The sequence below is a fragment of the Labrus bergylta genome, chromosome 6, assembly GCF_963930695.1.
Source record: "Labrus bergylta chromosome 6, fLabBer1.1, whole genome shotgun sequence".
Lineage (NCBI taxonomy): Eukaryota > Metazoa > Chordata > Actinopteri > Labriformes > Labridae > Labrus > Labrus bergylta.
The window spans coordinates 26,527,611-26,544,531 of NC_089200.1; the positions used below are offsets into that span (position 1 = coordinate 26,527,611).

General features: G+C 40.8%; 2 protein-coding genes across 7 annotated transcripts in view; both read left to right on the plus strand.

The window, feature by feature from the left end:
- evi5b (ecotropic viral integration site 5b) overlaps positions 1 to 7,469 on the plus strand; it is a 40,271-nt gene extending 32,802 nt beyond the window's left edge. For all 6 annotated transcript variants that reach the window (XM_065956074.1, XM_020632078.3, XM_020632069.3 and 3 more), the window contains 2 exons: positions 1,253 to 1,348; positions 4,331 to 7,469. In XM_065956074.1, the coding sequence (XP_065812146.1) occupies positions 1,253 to 1,348; positions 4,331 to 4,603 (369 nt within the window). In that variant the 3' untranslated portion in view covers positions 4,604 to 7,469. The remainder of the gene's footprint in view (positions 1 to 1,252; positions 1,349 to 4,330) is intronic.
- Positions 7,470 to 7,557: 88 nt separating this feature from the next.
- Positions 7,558 to 14,107, plus strand: gfi1ab (growth factor independent 1A transcription repressor b). The gene is made up of 6 exons (XM_065956076.1): positions 7,558 to 10,680; positions 11,266 to 11,451; positions 11,928 to 12,319; positions 12,550 to 12,687; positions 12,869 to 13,034; positions 13,226 to 14,107. The coding sequence occupies exons 1-6, from the start codon at positions 10,569 to 10,571 to the stop codon at positions 13,402 to 13,404; spliced, it is 1,173 nt and encodes a 390-aa protein (XP_065812148.1). The 5' UTR covers positions 7,558 to 10,568; the 3' UTR covers positions 13,405 to 14,107.
- The last annotated feature ends 2,814 nt before the right edge of the window (positions 14,108 to 16,921 follow it).

Below are 16,921 nucleotides of genomic sequence, written 5' to 3' on the forward strand. Positions count from 1 at the left end.
GATTCTTGGAATAATCTCACTCGTTTAGACTGCTCCTTGTGAAAAAAAGGCCTACTGGGACCTGCCATATTCAACCCCACCTTACCACAGGAATCAGAAACCCTGTATATATTTTGGGGTGTTGCCCCCCCCCCCCCCCCCCTGCCGTATTACCTCCCTGTGTGATACTGAGTGCTGTTTATACCTCTTCCCTTTTTCAGTCTGTCAGTGTTCCCATGCTGCAGCCTGTGGTTTTAACTCCTCTCGACACCCTTAGTTAGTCTCAGTGCAGCTCTGGCACATTCAAGGTTGTGATTGAGGTTTGAAACAGTGAACGAGTTTGTCTCCAGATGTCTGCACTGAGGAAAGTAAACATCACATGGGCTGTTTAACTGTTAAAGCGACACACCAGCCTTGTCCCCAGGGCCCGAGGAGGAAATCAAACACAAATGACAGTATTTTGTGTATCCCCTGACATCTGTCACTTCAGTCTCCCGCCTCACAAGAAGGACACTTTGCAAAGCTTCTTTTGTAGCAGCAGGGCTCTTTCCACCTGCTGCTGTCTTTATGTGCAGGAGTTCAGGAGGGGGGGTTGGGGGGGGGGGGGGGGGCTATATGAAGAGGTACATTATTTAGCTACTGCATCGACCCTTTGCTGCATGAGATCCCAGCATTTCTCTCATCCCAGCATTTCCTGCCTTTTTTCAGCTGTCCTATCTAATACCGGACAAGAGCCCCAAAAAAGGCTTAAAAAAGAAAGATGAATATGTTCAATTAAAAATGTGCATTATAAAACTATATAGTTAAATTGTTGTACATGGGGCTCTGGATAGCCTAGCGGTTATGTCATGTACAGAGGCTATAGATCTCGAGGTTTACGGCCCGGATTCGACTCTGACCATCGACACTTAAAAATGTTTGACATGATGTGATGACATGCAGTAAAGCCCAAAAATGTATCTTTAGAAAAAATGTATACTGTATATATAAGAGTTTGATGTAAAAAAAAAAAAAAACCTTCCAGGAGGATTTGTTTTCATCTACTGCGCTTTTTGAACCGTTCTTTTCAGGATAGATTTTTCAAAATCATCATTTAAACAAATCTCCCACTGCTAACGATTGAGCAACACCGTCATGATGCACAGCAGTTATTATTCTTCTGTATTCACATCTATTTTGTTTACAAGTTTACAAAATACTGTTGTTGACCTTCCTCAGTATTTAAAAAGCACCTGCATCACTGTGTTTCTACTCGTGTGTCTTGAACCAACAGAAAGAAGAAGGAAAGGTCCAGGGCCAGCTGAACCACACCGACTCGAGTCAGTACATCCGAGACCTCAAAGACCAGATAGCAGAGCTGAAACACGAGGTGAGACTTTGAAAAACAAGCGTCCATTTGTCTATTCATACCGCCTTATTTTGCAACCTTTTTTTTTTCTTTCTTTCTTCTCAGTACAGATTCAGATTTTGTTGTTGCCTTTGCTTTGATCTCGCATTTCAAAACATTCAGTCAGATATGATTTTGACTTTGAGGCTAACAGATAGGTATAAGTGTTAACTACACCCAGAGACTTCCTGTGTGGAGCTCAAACTGCACACGACTTGCAGACACCTTCACAGTCATCACCTCTAGAAGTTTTAACACGAGAGGATTTGACATTGTTGCTCACTGAGTAGACAACAAAACTCAAAGTGAAGATTTTATCAGGAACAAGTCAACTGTGATTTGGGACTAAATGTCTCCTGAACACCTTACCTTCTGTTTGTTGCTGCCTGTTGATTCTGATGCATGTTAGCGCTGCACTACAGAAATCATCAGCCTCAACATGAACACACCTGCTTTAGTCTCAATGGATACCAAGTGAGGCAAACTTTAACAATTTAAGCTTTAATGTTTTCTGCTGCTCGATAGAAAGTCTAAAGGTTCTAATTTTCCATGACTATTAACACTAACTACTTAAACATTAAATGTGAAGCCCTTTCCCAGAGTGCCCCGTTTCATGTAGAGTCTGCATGTCCCCTGAATGATGTCATCTCGTTATGAGTAGCACCTCGTCCTGGAGCCGATTAAGGCTACAGATGCACATGACATGCTGAGGGGATTTCTCCTCTTAATGGCTACAGCTGCAGCGTATGTGCAGCAGAGCCAATGTGAGTCACAGGCAGCACAAGACTGTGAACTTTATTTTCTTAAAGTTAAAATCCCCACAGCTTTGTTGTAGGAAATGCTGGCTGGCCGACAGATATATCTGTTTGTTTCCTGATTTTGAAAGTTTGATCTCTTAAGTGCACTGAGGGGCTTAGTTATCGTCTACCATGTGGGTAAAGTTTATGTTTGAACGCTGTTACAAAGATAACCAGTAACACAGACGACCCTCTATAATCTGTGTTAATGTTCATTTCTGTGTCAGAGCTGCTTGAAAAGTGTTATAAACTAAGAAGAAACTAGTTTTGAAGTTCTCAAAGGTTGAAAAATATTTTATTATTTACTGTAAGATAAATAACAAATCACCTGTTTCTGGTCTCATTTAAATATTGCCTTATATTTCACAGAATAATAATTGCTATGTCAGCTTTTTTTCAATATGCAAGACTCAACATGTGTTTTCTTTTTAAACAAGCGACTGCATCATCATTGTTATTTATTATTTATTATTATAAGGGTAACATGTCTTGACAGCTGTGTTCTCAACAGAAACAAAAAAAAGGAAAACAAAAAAGTGAACCAATAGCGTCAGAGAAATGAGAAAGTCAGTCCAAGTACAGTCATTTCCCCTCTCGCTCAGTTTGCTTGGTGGTCAGGTGGCACAGTCTTCTCTGACTCATGCAACTTCAGGCGCCTGCAGTGAGCAAACTTGAAAGCTGATAGTGTTTCGTATTGTCCCACCATCCTCCTCCATCACGGCCTTATGACCTGCATCATATTGCTGGAAATTGTGACTTCAGCCAGTCAGATGTTGAACACATCAAAGTTTCCTTTTCATACTAAAGATGGCTTTTTGACTTCCTGTTGTTTCAGACAGGTGCAGGTAAACGTAGGCTTATTCTTCACACATCGTATATATTGAGCTCTGAACTATCTTCTGAATGCGTCTCTTCCTACATGTCTGTCTGTTGCATGGCAGTCTGACGCAGGTAAGTGTGTCCAGATGTTACCTTGTGACCCCAGTGGTTGAACCCTGATCAATGTGTAGCCCCCTCCCATCTTCAGGCGTGATCAGCTATGCACTCGAGACAGTACTGGAAGCTTCCATAGAAACATTTATAAAGATCATGGACATTACTTGATACACATCGGTCAAACTTTCTTTGTAAAATCGAAACTTCATTATAAGAGATTTGGCATTTAGTTTCAATCTCAATCTTTTAGGGTTTGTCCAAATTAGTTTTTTGAATGGTGCAAGAATTCTTCAAGTTCTTTTAGCTAATGGTAAAAAAAAAACTGTTGTTATTCCCCCCCTAAGTCAAACAGGAGCCTTAAGAAAATGGGAAAGAAGTACACAAACCACAGAAAGTTGAAGTCTGAACTTCATCAAAACGGTTTCATGTTTAGAAAAGAAAAGATTGTATCATAAACAACACCGCACAACCACTCGGCTAAAGATTTCCATAGGACACCTTCAGGACTTGTCCCCCATATAGTCCCAAATGGAGCTTGCACTCACCCAGGAAGGAATGAAACAATGTCCCAACTGCACTTTACTTAATGATTCTCAGTGTGCAGTCGTAGGTCGTGCAATAAGTCACAACGCCATTACATGCAAAAATGAATGTTTGAGGTGATTAAGAAGCGGTGAGATCAGCAGAACAACACATGAAACATTGGCTTTCCATCTGTTACCATCATCACGTGTAATCTGTGTCTGTGTCATTTCTAGTATCTGAAGTGATCTAAAAAAAAAAAAAAAAAAATCCAGTGTTAATCAATAACTTTTTTTTTTCTCCATGTTTAGTTGTTCCACAGTGCTGGTGTTAGGTCATGCAGATCTTTATCACTTTGTGTTCTTACATAATGGTTAATGACGCTGATTTCTGGTGTATCTGCAGAGCTAGTGTAGTATTTGCATGAGTGTGTTTCCACTGTGCACTAGCTGTATTCAGCATTGGGACACAGCTCATAGCTTGTGCATTGTTCACGTGTTTAAGTTGCTGCCTGCACGTTAAAATTGTGAAAACATCTCATCCTGAGCTGTTACAACATCACTTACTGCCAAAGATGTGACCACTTTGTGTTGTTAATGTTATACCTGTCAGTCTTTGTGTCCACCTCTGATGTTACATGTTAGTGTTTGCAAGCACGATTAAAGAATCTAAGTGTAGCTCCTAATGCTCCTCATGCTTCCTCTCACAGATCTGCTGCTTAAAAGGACAGAGGGGCTTGGCCAATCCTCCCACTTTTGATGGGATCCACATCGTCAATCACTATGTCAGGGACGACAGGTCTTACCAGTCTTCAGATGAAGATGGAGTCAAGGACCCCATCCTGCAGGACAGCCAGCAGAGGAGCGGCGGTCGTATCAGACTGCGGCCCAACCTGCCGGACACAGACAGCGAGGAGGATGAGGAGGACGACGAGGCCCTGCGGCTCTCCGTACCTCCGAGCAGCAAGTCCACCACCGTGTGATGTCGGGACAGATGCTGTCAGCACCCAGTCAGGGAGAGGAGGTGTTCCCAGCAGCCATTTCAGAGGAGGAGTCTGGAATTTCAGAAAGCAGATGCATCATCATTTCATAGCATGAGAATTACACTTACGGATTGAGTTTATTTAGTTTGTTTGTAGTTTTTTTTGTTTTCTGCTTGAGGGAAGCAAACACCACTGGCAGAGGCGGATCATCAGCATGGACCTCAGCAGAGAAACCAATACTGTGGAGGAGTGTATCAAACTCTACTGGGCCACGACGACAACAGGAGGAGAATCACTCTGCTGCCCCCACTCCTCGTATAGGTACAACACAGAGAGAGAGACTGTGCAATAAAACCTGTGCTATATCACACACTTCATTCAAGGCGTTTTTATACTTTTAAAAGCATTTTATAAAAGAACATCACACACGTGGTGCCGTTACTCCTAAGTGTCTATCATGCAGAAACACGATTCATTAGAGTCTTGCTGAGCGTGGTCAGAGGCTGCTATCAGAGGCCCCTACGACCGCCAGCAATGACACTCTGGCCTTCATTAATGCTGCACCGGGGCTGGTGAAGCACAAGGTCAATGTGACATCTGCATACTTGTAGATATGTAAATGTGTATCATGTTTGTTTGTTTCCTTTTGAACTTGAAAATATGTATCTAGTGCATATCTGATGTGTAGATTATAATGTACAATTCAGAAAGGAAAAAAAAAAGGGACATGTAAGTTACATAAATATGGTAACACCAATGACTACACATGTTTGTGAGAACAGTGAGAAGAACTCCAGACAGAAGAGAGAGAAACATAAGTGATGTTCCCTCATCAGAAGACTTCGGCCTCCTCGTTCTGCACAAAGTTAAAAGTGAATAATCTATGACAGAGGGAGTATGGCCAGGTATAAGAAAAATAATAATTTTATTCATACTTTGGACATAAAAAAAAAAAAAGTGAAATGTCGAGAATTAAGTTGAAATATCGCAATTAAGTATAATGTCAAGAATAAACCAACAGCGTCAGAGGCAGGTGTAAGAGAAATAAAAAACCAGGAAGTAAGGTTGTTTAAATCTAACATACTCTGATACTTTTGGATGCCAAGTGTTACTGATACTGAAGCTTTATAAAAATACAGATCTTAAGGCAGATGTTTAACCCAAAGCTGCACGAGAATCACAGAAAGAAGTGATGGTGACGTCAACATTAAAGGTCAGCAGATACTGACTTTTCTGAAGTCCTTTTAGACGCGTCGTAAAGATGCAATAAGGTAATGTTTATGTTTGTAACAGACGATAAACAGAGGAGGAGACCGCATGCTGGAGTTAATTAAAAGCAACAACTTACCCATATTTTGGTTGCCCATCAATTCTTGTTGCTATGGTATCAAACAGGCATCGATGCCTTGATTTCTTTTCCTCCTAGTATCGTATCACAGTGTGAAATTCTGTGATGGTGACAACCCCTCCAGGAAGTAGACTTCTTTATTTTCTCATTGGTTCATGAATTTGTAAATGTCTTTATTTTTCTTGTACCTGGCCCTTTCTGAAAATTTAAATTGATTATCAGCGGTTCGACTTTATTCTAAAAGTATTAATTAAAAAAGATCTTCCCTCAGGGTGGGTTTCTTATCCATGGCCCTGTTGATGTGTTCAGACCAAAGCAAAGCTCACAGTCACCTGTGTGAGTTTGACTGCAAGATCATTTGTGTTTAATATCGTTGGTTAAACACAACCTGACAAGATTCACCCTTCCAGATAAGTTGGCAGGTGAACTGCTTTCTCAGTAGACTTAAGATAACTTTCCTGCTGCCTCCAGTCGTTAGAGGCAGACGGGGGAAAGGTGTTCTAACCCGTTAGGTTTGGTTGTACTAAGCGCAGGACCAGAGTTACTCATTTTCAATCTGCCCACTACAGCAGCAAGACTTCCAAATAAACCGTTTTTTTGTAATTTAATAAGTATAACGATGATTCAATAAAAACATCATGATCCATTTAAGTAAAAGTCCAAATGTTTGCTTTTTCCGTGAGACAAAAAGCTACATTTACAATAATCAATCGTCATGCTTGAGTCAGTCTCCGGACATCTCAACGCTGAACTTTTTAAACTTGCAAGAAAAATGATGAATTTGCATGATTCATGTTTCCTTGATAGATATGAATAATCTTTGCATGAAGTCGTACCAGGAAATCTGCTTAGAGTCTGAACACATGCTGCTGTTAAAATCAGTGCAGAAAAAGGCTTCAGGTTCATTTCTTCACTCTGAGTTCTCTTGACACGTCCCAGTTAACCTTTCAGCTCATAGCTCATTTGTTAATGTGTCAAATATGAGTCATGCCTATCATATGTTCTCTGTATCATACATTTTCTCATGAACCAGATGACGTGAGTTTCAAACTGGGAGTTAGCTCTGAGATAACACAACCTTGCACACTTAATAACTCAATCTGGAGAGGAGTCAGGACCTTCCAAGTGTTTCCAAAGTATAAGCACTGTATTCTGTGCTCATCCACGGGACAGTTTCACTCCGGTTCATGAGCACAGAGCTGTTTGTGTAAGAATTTCTCTGAATGCATGTATTGAACACTAACCCCTGTGTTCAGTGACAGTGAACTAAGCATTGTTGGAAGTCGAGGAAACAGAAAAAACGTGAGTTTGAAAATATCCCTTGGTTAAAAAAAAGAAGTGATTGTTTGCTGGGAGAGGAACACGTTATGGCACTTTTTTTTTTTCTTGAGTCTGCAGTGCAGTAAGGACACACATGGCAACACTATGAGGCAGTCAGCACACTCTGGAGATTACATGAGATTTCTGTGTGCGTGTGTGTGATGAGTTCTCAATAAAAAAAACATTTGATAAAACTTCCTTTCTCTTTATCTCTCTTTAATGTAATGAAGGACCAGAGACCCCTGTATATAACACTATATTCTTTAGAGTCCATGGCAGAGACCCCTGACCTGATCCAGCTCAGCCACAGTGTGACTCTGAGCACACGTGTGATGAGGCTCAGCTCTGCCTTCCTCACACAAGATTCTTGCTAAGATTAAGAGCTTTCAGGAAGTGATTTCTCGCGGTTTTTCAGAGCTCACTCTCAACTACTAATCATTTCAAGCAGAAAACCACATTTTTAAAGCGCGTGCAAGGCACCCTTGAAGATCAAGCAGGTTTGTATTCATGCTTATTGCTGATAAAGACGCATATTTTTTATTCATTGAGAAACTCCTGACAAGATGGTAAAGGTGCAGAGAGCTCAGTAAGTGTTGAATTAATATTTTATAATGCAATGATTGATGATGGTTGCTGATATTTGGATAATGCCCCAAGAGGGATTAATAAAGTTGTTTGAATTGAATTGAATGCGTGCACTGGCGCAGAAAATGGAAGTAACATAACAATAAGAACAATTTCTTATTTTTGCAAATCTGCCAAGCAGACACGTTTGTGATTAAGATGTCATCTGAATTAGATTTAATTCATTTTCGGCCTAAATGTGCAGATTTGGGTCGACATAGAGATAAAAACAATACTGTATACATGCAACTCATGCATACATATTTAGAACTAAAAATATGGACCTACTAACCTCATGTTGATCAATTTCTGAAAGTGTAGACGGTCATTGTGGTAAGATCGCAATAAAATGATGGTGGGCTGTGGGAGGCGTGAATTATTTCGCTGTTTTCAAATGCCGAGGCGTTATTCAATGTTTTTTCAATAGAGACATTATGCGATATTTAAATAAATCATGCAGAAACATTAAATGTATTTTATGTGTTTAAAAATATACATGACAAGAGGCACACACAGACATGCGAAAAAAATATGTGCCTTATTATTGTGCAGCATTCACACTATTGATATTGAAATCTTTATTATTATTATATTATTATTATTATTATTATTATTCCACTTCCCTAAGTTTTTTACTTCTACTACTACAGTTGATCAGTGTGCAGGAGCAGAGAAACAGTTGAGGATGCAATGAACTTCAAGTGGTTCACCTTTTCTAAACCCCCAACACAAGGAGTTAACCATTTGACCAGTTAACCCAGTCCAAGGTGAATTGACAGCAACCACCCATCACAATTTCTGCTGGAATTGTCATTTTTATTATTATGCATTGATGTTGTTTTTTTTTGTTTTTTTTTTTAAACTCTGCCGTATCGTCGCTCATTATGTCATGATGATTACGCAGCGTCCTCCCCACCTGCCTATCGTTTCTCTCCGGGCAGCAGAGTCTGTCTCCTTGGACTTTTATCGGCTCCGGGCTTCATATCTTCCCCGATACAGTGTCCGGATGCCTCGGTTGCGGTGTGTGTCTAATCGAGCCGGGGCACGCGGCGCTTTGATTTCCGGTCGACATGGACTGATGTGAACAGACTTCAGTGGCCAGTGGCTATCAGAGACATGGCACATACAGATTGTGTCCTCACGCTCAGTTTGATTGGACCAGGTTCAGACAATCACAGAATTAAAATAATGTGTTCAATGTTGTGATTGAGAATATATTTTCAGACAGGGAGGTGATATGAGCGGATGTAATAATAAGTAGGGAGGGGGGATGTAGAGGATGTTTACTTAAAACAGTTCGGCTAAAATGGAGCTCTGTGATCAACAAAAAACTTGACAATAATTTTGCCTTGAATATTAAAAGATAGACTATCGGCACTGAGCACGAAGCAAATGTTAATTATTTTATATTGCGGAATATTGCATGGTTATATTCTCTGTAAAATCAGAGTACCCTTTACTCCATCCCTGAAACAGTTTTAGTATTCACTGCGGTGGATAAAAGGCACCAGGGCGCGCGACTCCATCCTTTGTTCTGTGCGTAATGACGCTGAAAGGGCGCACTGATGAGCGTCCTGCAGGGCAAACTGAAAGCAAATTGTCTCTGTTTTGGCCTTCTTTCTTTTGAGCATAATGACGAGGGTAATGTGAAACTGTCACCGCAGGCGTCAGGACGGCTAGTGTCTGTCGCATAATAACAGTCTCCGACCCAACAGAGCACCAGACCGGGACTACGCTGCACTTCATTTACAGTATCTTAAATCCACAGATTTATTACAAATTAACCTGATATTAATGTGAGGATTTATATTAAGTCTTACCCTGCAGCTATGATGTGTGTAAATAACATCGGGCCTCATGTAAAGGTAGGGTAAAGGGTAAAGGGTAAAGGTAGTCACTTGTCTAATCACTCGTAGCTTATTGGCGCCAGCCCCATAAATATAAGCACAGGCTTCGGTTGAATATGCATTTCAAAATATATACGATCTATATTAGGGACCATGAGACTACTGCGAGTTAGGCTTTCCCCCACCCTTTTATTTTACCACTATATGCTATATGTAGCCTCTCAGCAACTGACACCCTGGGGTGCGCCTCCGCGTTTCCTCTCCCTGTAAGATTGAGTAAGTCGCCGATAAGGCCTGTATCACTTCTACTGATTGCCAAAGGCTCTTTTGGAGGACACGAGCCGCAGTCTGATCCGGGAGGGACCAGCAGCTCCGGGCAATGGGCTCAACGCTGCAAAAAGTCACTAGATTCTGACTTGCGATTAATAATGCGAATAATAATTCCACACGTGTTTCCTGACATACAGGCAGAGCACTCTGTTGTGCTATGAAGTGAGGCCTGAAATGAGTGCATTTGCATCGAGGGAGAGTGACAAGAAGTCGCCCCCGCTGCAGACGGTTTTCCTCTCGCCTGTAACCACACTGTCAGTGCTGACTAAAAACACTGCAGGCGGATATCTTTGGCAGTGGAGGGGCTGCTGCTGTGACACCTGTCCGTGCAACACCTGGCAGACGGGACAGATCGTGGTGCGCATGCTCTGTTGCCAGGTTGAAATCTCTTAAAGCACTTGGAGCAGCCCAGCGCAGATCAAATCTTTGCAGGGTTCAGTCACCGCGCGCAGCTCTCCTCCTTCTCCTCAGTGATTTGTCTGCTCTCACATCAGAGATGCCTCGCTCCTTCATGGTGAAGAGTAAGAAGGCGCACAGCTACCACCAGCCCAGGAGCTTAGAGGATGACTACAACAGACTGGACTCGATACTGGCGCACATATGCTCAGGTTTGTGCAAAATAATTCAGATTTTTAGATATTAACACGCATTTCAATGTAGCATTAGAATTTCTTAAAATAAATTTAAAAAGCGTTTCTCATAATAAACAACTATTAATGTTGAAGTAAAAACCCATACATAACGCTGCTTCTGATTTTACAGTTAATAAAAACGCAAAGCTTGACGCAATTTATTCAAACAGACCTTCATTCTTGTTGTAATAGGTTGAGAGGGAAAGTAATTATCGGGTAGAACACTTCACCCTAACGAAAAAATAATTTCTAGAGTACAGAAAATTAATTGAGACCTTATTTTCTTTTATTATTCAACAATAAGGTCCAATAATCCAAATAATTGAGTTTATAGCCTCCTGTCCCTATTCTTTTGTTTGTAGGCCTACATCTAACAATTGTCTGGAATTTATTTTGCATTAAAATACGATTTGTAGATTGTTTTTTATTTTTTATTTGTAGAACTACAAAATTCGCCTGACATGGTTGGAGATTACATTTGAGCAGACTTGACATTAGAAACATTAGAATTTCCTTGCTTCCTTTTCGTTAAGATGCTGACTGTGCTTGTTTTCCCCTCAGAGGTGGATAAACTCCCGGATGACGCCGACATGTCGGTGGACAGGTACGGCCTCTCTCCAGACTCCCACCTGGCCGACGCTGCTGATTTCTCCCCGAAGTCTCCGCTCAGCTGCGCGGACAGTCTGTGTGGTCCCTCCTCGGACTATGAGGACTTCTGGAGGCCTCCTTCCCCCTCAGCATCACCGGGTACACACCGCCACACAACTACATCCTGCACACCATAAACACTCAACGCATAACACGTTCAGGGGAGACGGATTCTAAAAGCTTTAGGGTGCATGAAACACAGCAAAAGAAATGAACTCAATTCTCACATGGAAGAATATGATGACATATTATATAACATTGTATGTACTCGTTTTCTTTCTGCACGTTGTAACCTGTATAATATTTCAAATGATCACATACGTTTTTTCACATGCTATAGGCCTAACTGTGTATAAGATTTTCTTACATCTCCTTTTTCTTGGGAAAGTTTGAATCTTCTTTTTAAACTTCTTGAACAGTTTTCCAAAACTCATTAAATTTAGGGAACATTTATTTTGATATTTTCAAAAGTATCATCGTCTAGGAATTCTCTGAGGAAACATTGCATGACTCTTTTGCCCCCCTTTAACCATGTCACTCATTTCATTACATTTTCATATGTCTCCCCTCTTCAGTCGATTCGGAGAAGTCCCTCTCTCCTCTGGTGGATGAGTCTCAGCCCTTCACTGTTCCTTTCCGGCCGTACGCCTGGAGCAGCTACCCGGGACCCGGTCTCAGGCCCTTGTTGCAGCAGAGCCTCCACCCCGGCCTGGAGGTGGACAGGGGCCCCGGGTCCATGGCCTTTTACGCAGACAGGAGCACACACCCAGCCCTGGATTCATACCAGAGTCTGGGTGAGGAGGCTTATGGAGACTACAGGAGGCACGCTGCTGCTGCCGCCGCTGCTGCTCTGCTATTTCCCGATGGAGGCCTGCAGAGGAAAGCCCACAGTGTGAAGGCCCCATCCGACCTGCTGTGCTCCAGTCTCATCCTCAACGGGGCTTATAAGTGTATCAAGTGTAGCAAGGTGAGGAGGGAGATGCATTCAAATCTTTTGCGTTGTGGGATTAAATCCAAAGGATGGTTTACAGAAGCTATTTAATGCAGAGATATAAATATCAGCCAAAATCTGTAAAACCATGTTTTTATTTTAGTATAACTTAAAACAACAACACCACATTAACAGGCATTAAATGTATCCATCCTAAAGACAACCAGTGATCAAACCTAAAGAACATGTTTTTCTTCCTCCAACAGGTGTTTTCTACTCCGCACGGTTTGGAAGTCCACGTCCGCAGATCTCACAGCGGCACGCGGCCGTTTGCATGTGAAATGTGCGGCAAAACCTTCGGACACGCGGTCAGTTTGGAGCAACATAAAGCGGTGCACACACAGGTAACCTCACAAAACTTAAAAAAAAAAAAAAAAAAAAAAAAAAACGAAAGAAAGAAAGAAAAAAAAAACAGCGTCCCCCGGAATTCACACCTCTTCTCTAGGTCTGATTCTTTCTCGTCCAAAGCTGCGTTTTTCTGTTTTTTTTTCTGTTTCTCTGAACTCGCCTCTGCTCACGTTTCAGGAAAGAAGCTTCGACTGCAAAATCTGCGGTAAAAGTTTCAAGAGGTCGTCAACACTGTCGACTCATCTGCTCATCCACTCCGACACTCGGCCGTACCCGTGCCAGTACTGCGGGAAGAGGTTCCACCAGAAGTCAGACATGAAGAAACACACTTTCATCCACACAGGTGAGTGGGAAGCAGAAGACAACATTGATTTATATAAAAAAAAAAAAAAATCAAAGTTAAATTGCTGTTAGATTTAATTTGCCTTCCTTTCAAGTGGTAAATAATCTGTGCGTAAAAGTACGAAATCAACTTGAAAAAATGTGTTTAATTAAAAATGACCCAAAATAATCTATTTTTAATGTGTTTTTCAGGTGAGAAGCCGCACAAATGTCAGGTGTGCGGGAAAGCGTTCAGCCAGAGCTCCAACCTCATCACGCACAGCAGGAAACACACCGGATACAAACCTTTCGGCTGCGACCTCTGCGGGAAAGGCTTCCAGAGGAAAGTGGACCTGAGGAGGCACAAAGAGACACAGCATGGACTGAAATGAAGCGAGAAGAAACCCTCCTGTCATAAAGTGATCTTTAAAGTATTATTACGGAAACGAGTTGGGACCCCGGATGAAGACAGAGGACATGTTGCAAATGTGCCAGCTCGTGGACGTTTCCTTGGATCAAGAATCACGGTGATTCCCACTGTACAGACCAAGTGTTGAAGTGCATTTCAGATAAAAAATATAGCTACAACTATTTATTTATTTTGATACGGTAAACATGTACGTTTAGGGCCTCGAAAACACTAATTATTTTCAAATATGTTCCAGAGATCCATAAAACCAGAAATAAGCTGTGAATGAGACAGAATATGAAAGCACATGATCAAATAAATTCGCCATGCCAGAGGAATCCGCACCAGTGGGTTGAAAACCCTCAAAATATTATCACTCTCACTTTCATAACCCTGATCGACCACGAAGCCAACTGAGGTGCAAATCTGCGCCTGTCCACAGACCAGAGGCTCCTTTGTTTTCAGTCTGAAGACATGATGCTGGCAAAACAGCCTCCTCACACTGTGTGATTTAATAAACAGGAGGCCTTAGTCACAAAGATGGTATCTTCCACTTTTACATTTTGCACTTTTGACTGTCGTAAATTAACTGTTTAATATATAATATATTCTCTCAAGTGTATTTTATTTTCTGGTTGGTTTTATTAAAATTCATAAAATTCAATAAAATCAAAAAGTGAAATGAAGTTGACTTGTTTTCTAACTCAAAGGAAACTGCAGATTCAATGAAATCAATTCAGAATTGTTTTACAGACCATTGAACTTCATTTTCACATGGACATTTAAGCTAAATTGATTTTTTTGATAGATTAAAGGGTTTGTAGTCTCGAGGCCAAGTTTCATCTATTATTCTCTCCCTTTAAAACATTTATTCTACTACACTATAAACCATCAACCAAGCAACAACAGAAGCTTTCCAGACCTTTACTCACCAAAGTGTTTATGCAAATTAAAGCAACAGACACAAACAAAGACGCAGGACATCTCAGCATCTTGCTGCTGTGATTGTGAACGCCCAGAGGCGACTGCAGCTCCTGTTTGTTTTGACCACTGCAGCCGAGTGTTTTAACCTTAAACAGTCTGAGCAGATTGAACCGTTAACCAAGTGTTTTTTTACCCTCATGGCTGTTATTTAAAAACAAACAAAAACAAAGCCAGTTTTGGCAGGAAGCCGGCACACATGCAGCAGCTGTGATCCTCAGAGGGATTGGTTTGGAGTTTCACACATTGTTGACAGTGAGGAGTCAAAACTGGGGCCTCAGGAATCAAGATTTACAGTTTGAAAGCAGGCAGCAAAGAATCCTGACAGAGCTCATGTGTTGATAAAAACAACAGACAGGACAGTTATTCTTATTCAGTCATCAGAAAGTGTAAACTGAATAAACAGACTGATCAGAAAAACAATTCCCCTCCATTAAACAATCTGTTAGTGGAGGTTATACATCACATTGTCAACATGGACAGCTTTCTTCATCATCATCATCATCATCATCATCATCATTTCAACTCGTTCTCAGTCCAACAAGGACAAAAGAAAAGAAGAAAAACAGGAACAATCAGTTAGTCGTCTTCCCTCAACATTGATTGAAATCACTGACTCACAAGGATTTCTATGCCTCACTTCCCTCAAAATCGTACAACATCCAGGCCTGCTAAAACACTGAATATTTTAAAGCCCCAGATGAACAGACTGAGGGAGAACACAGGAAAAGGCGAGCTCATTTTAAAGCAGAACTTAATGGAGCTGTGCACCTTGGTGCAAGGTTGCACAGGAGGAGACGTTGTCATCTATTCTGTCTGAATAAAAATAAACCTTGTGTTCGTCACATTCCCCCACATTCAAATGTCTGCTAAAAATGCTCTCTTCACAGGAAATCTGCAGTTTATGTAACTGGAATTATGAAGTGTGACAGAGACAAAAGCTACCATCTGAACTAAAAACACACTCTGTTCAAAAGGAGTGATGTTGAATGTGCTCACAGGGGAATTTTCCTCCAGTTGGAATAAAGCAGGAGCTGCCATTAAGTGCCTTAAACACTCTGAGGGAGCCTCCAGCCAACAGCCGGACTACGGCTCTGTGGAGAAACGGGCAGGGGGGTTAATCTAGGTGGGAAAAGGGACCAGTACACAGCAACTTTTCTTTCTTTTAAAGAAATCTTTTTATTCATTCATGTAACAACAGATGCACAAGGAAAGGATTTCTTTTGCATTCCTAAAAAATATCACAAAGCGGTGTCATTATAAATCGATCTACAAAAAATCAAAACCTCAGACATCAGCTGACCACAGAGGATATATTTTCCTTAAACAGGGAAGAAAAAAATACATTATGGACAAGGGATTAAAGGTAAAAGAGCCCTAAGTGAACATTCATCAACATATTTGATTTATTTCTGTTTTTCAATGATTACAAGTAAACTTATTTATCTTTTATCTCAGGATAAACAGTGATGGTTTCGATGTCCACCATTTTCTCGAGATCTTCATGAATTAAATTATCACGGGAAAAACTAGCCTACAAAGATAGATAAGTGGAGATCTCGAGAAAATAACCAAAATGTACTTATCACGGGAAAAAGGATGAAAAGTCAAATGGATGTGTGTCCACCTAGGGCTTCCATACAGAGAGACTATGCTATAACACATCTTAACAGTGACTCGTAAAGTATCCGTAAAGATGAAGGGAGAAATTAATATTAATAGAAAAAATGTGGAACAAAAACGAACAAAGAAAAGTTATTTACTCAGAGATAACTGTTGTTACTTTCTGAAAACATGTCGAGAACGAGCACAGCAGAATAAAATCATTCTCTACTCCCTGAGCAGTGAAACAGATTATCTCTTCATTAAATGCATAATGTCTGGCGGGAAAGGACTGGATGCTTTATCTACAGTATGATTGCTTGTTGAGAGAGTAAAGAGGTACAGTATTGGTCAGTATTCAAGTTTGGATTCAATACAAGTGGGAAGGAATGCTAAAATTGAGAAAAAGGATATGTCTCAAATTGAAGGTTGTGTTTTTGCAGATCTTGAGCATTATGGGTAATGTGCAATCTATGTTGTGTTATTTTGCATTGGAATGTGCCTCTCTGTTTACATGTGGATGTTTTTTTATTCTAGTGGAAGAAGCTGAATGTTCGGCAGCACTTTGAGTCCAAGACAGATTTCCCCAAGGGGACAATAAAGTGTATCATATCATATCGAATGGAATCGCAATGCAACGCATTGTATAGTAACTTATTGTATCTTAACTAATTGTGTCGTAACATATCTTATTGTATTGTGTCGTAACGTATCTTGTGGTAACGTATCGTATCGCAATTGCTTTGTATAATAACGTAGCAGAACATGCTTCCAGGAGTAGTCAGCAGGATATATGTTTTAAGGTCCACACCAGTTTAAATTAATTATTTTTTAGTTTAAGTTATGCAAACTCAACAAGAAACTCTTAATTTTTCTTCTTCATTATAAACAGCTGTGCAGCATCTTCTCATGAAGAA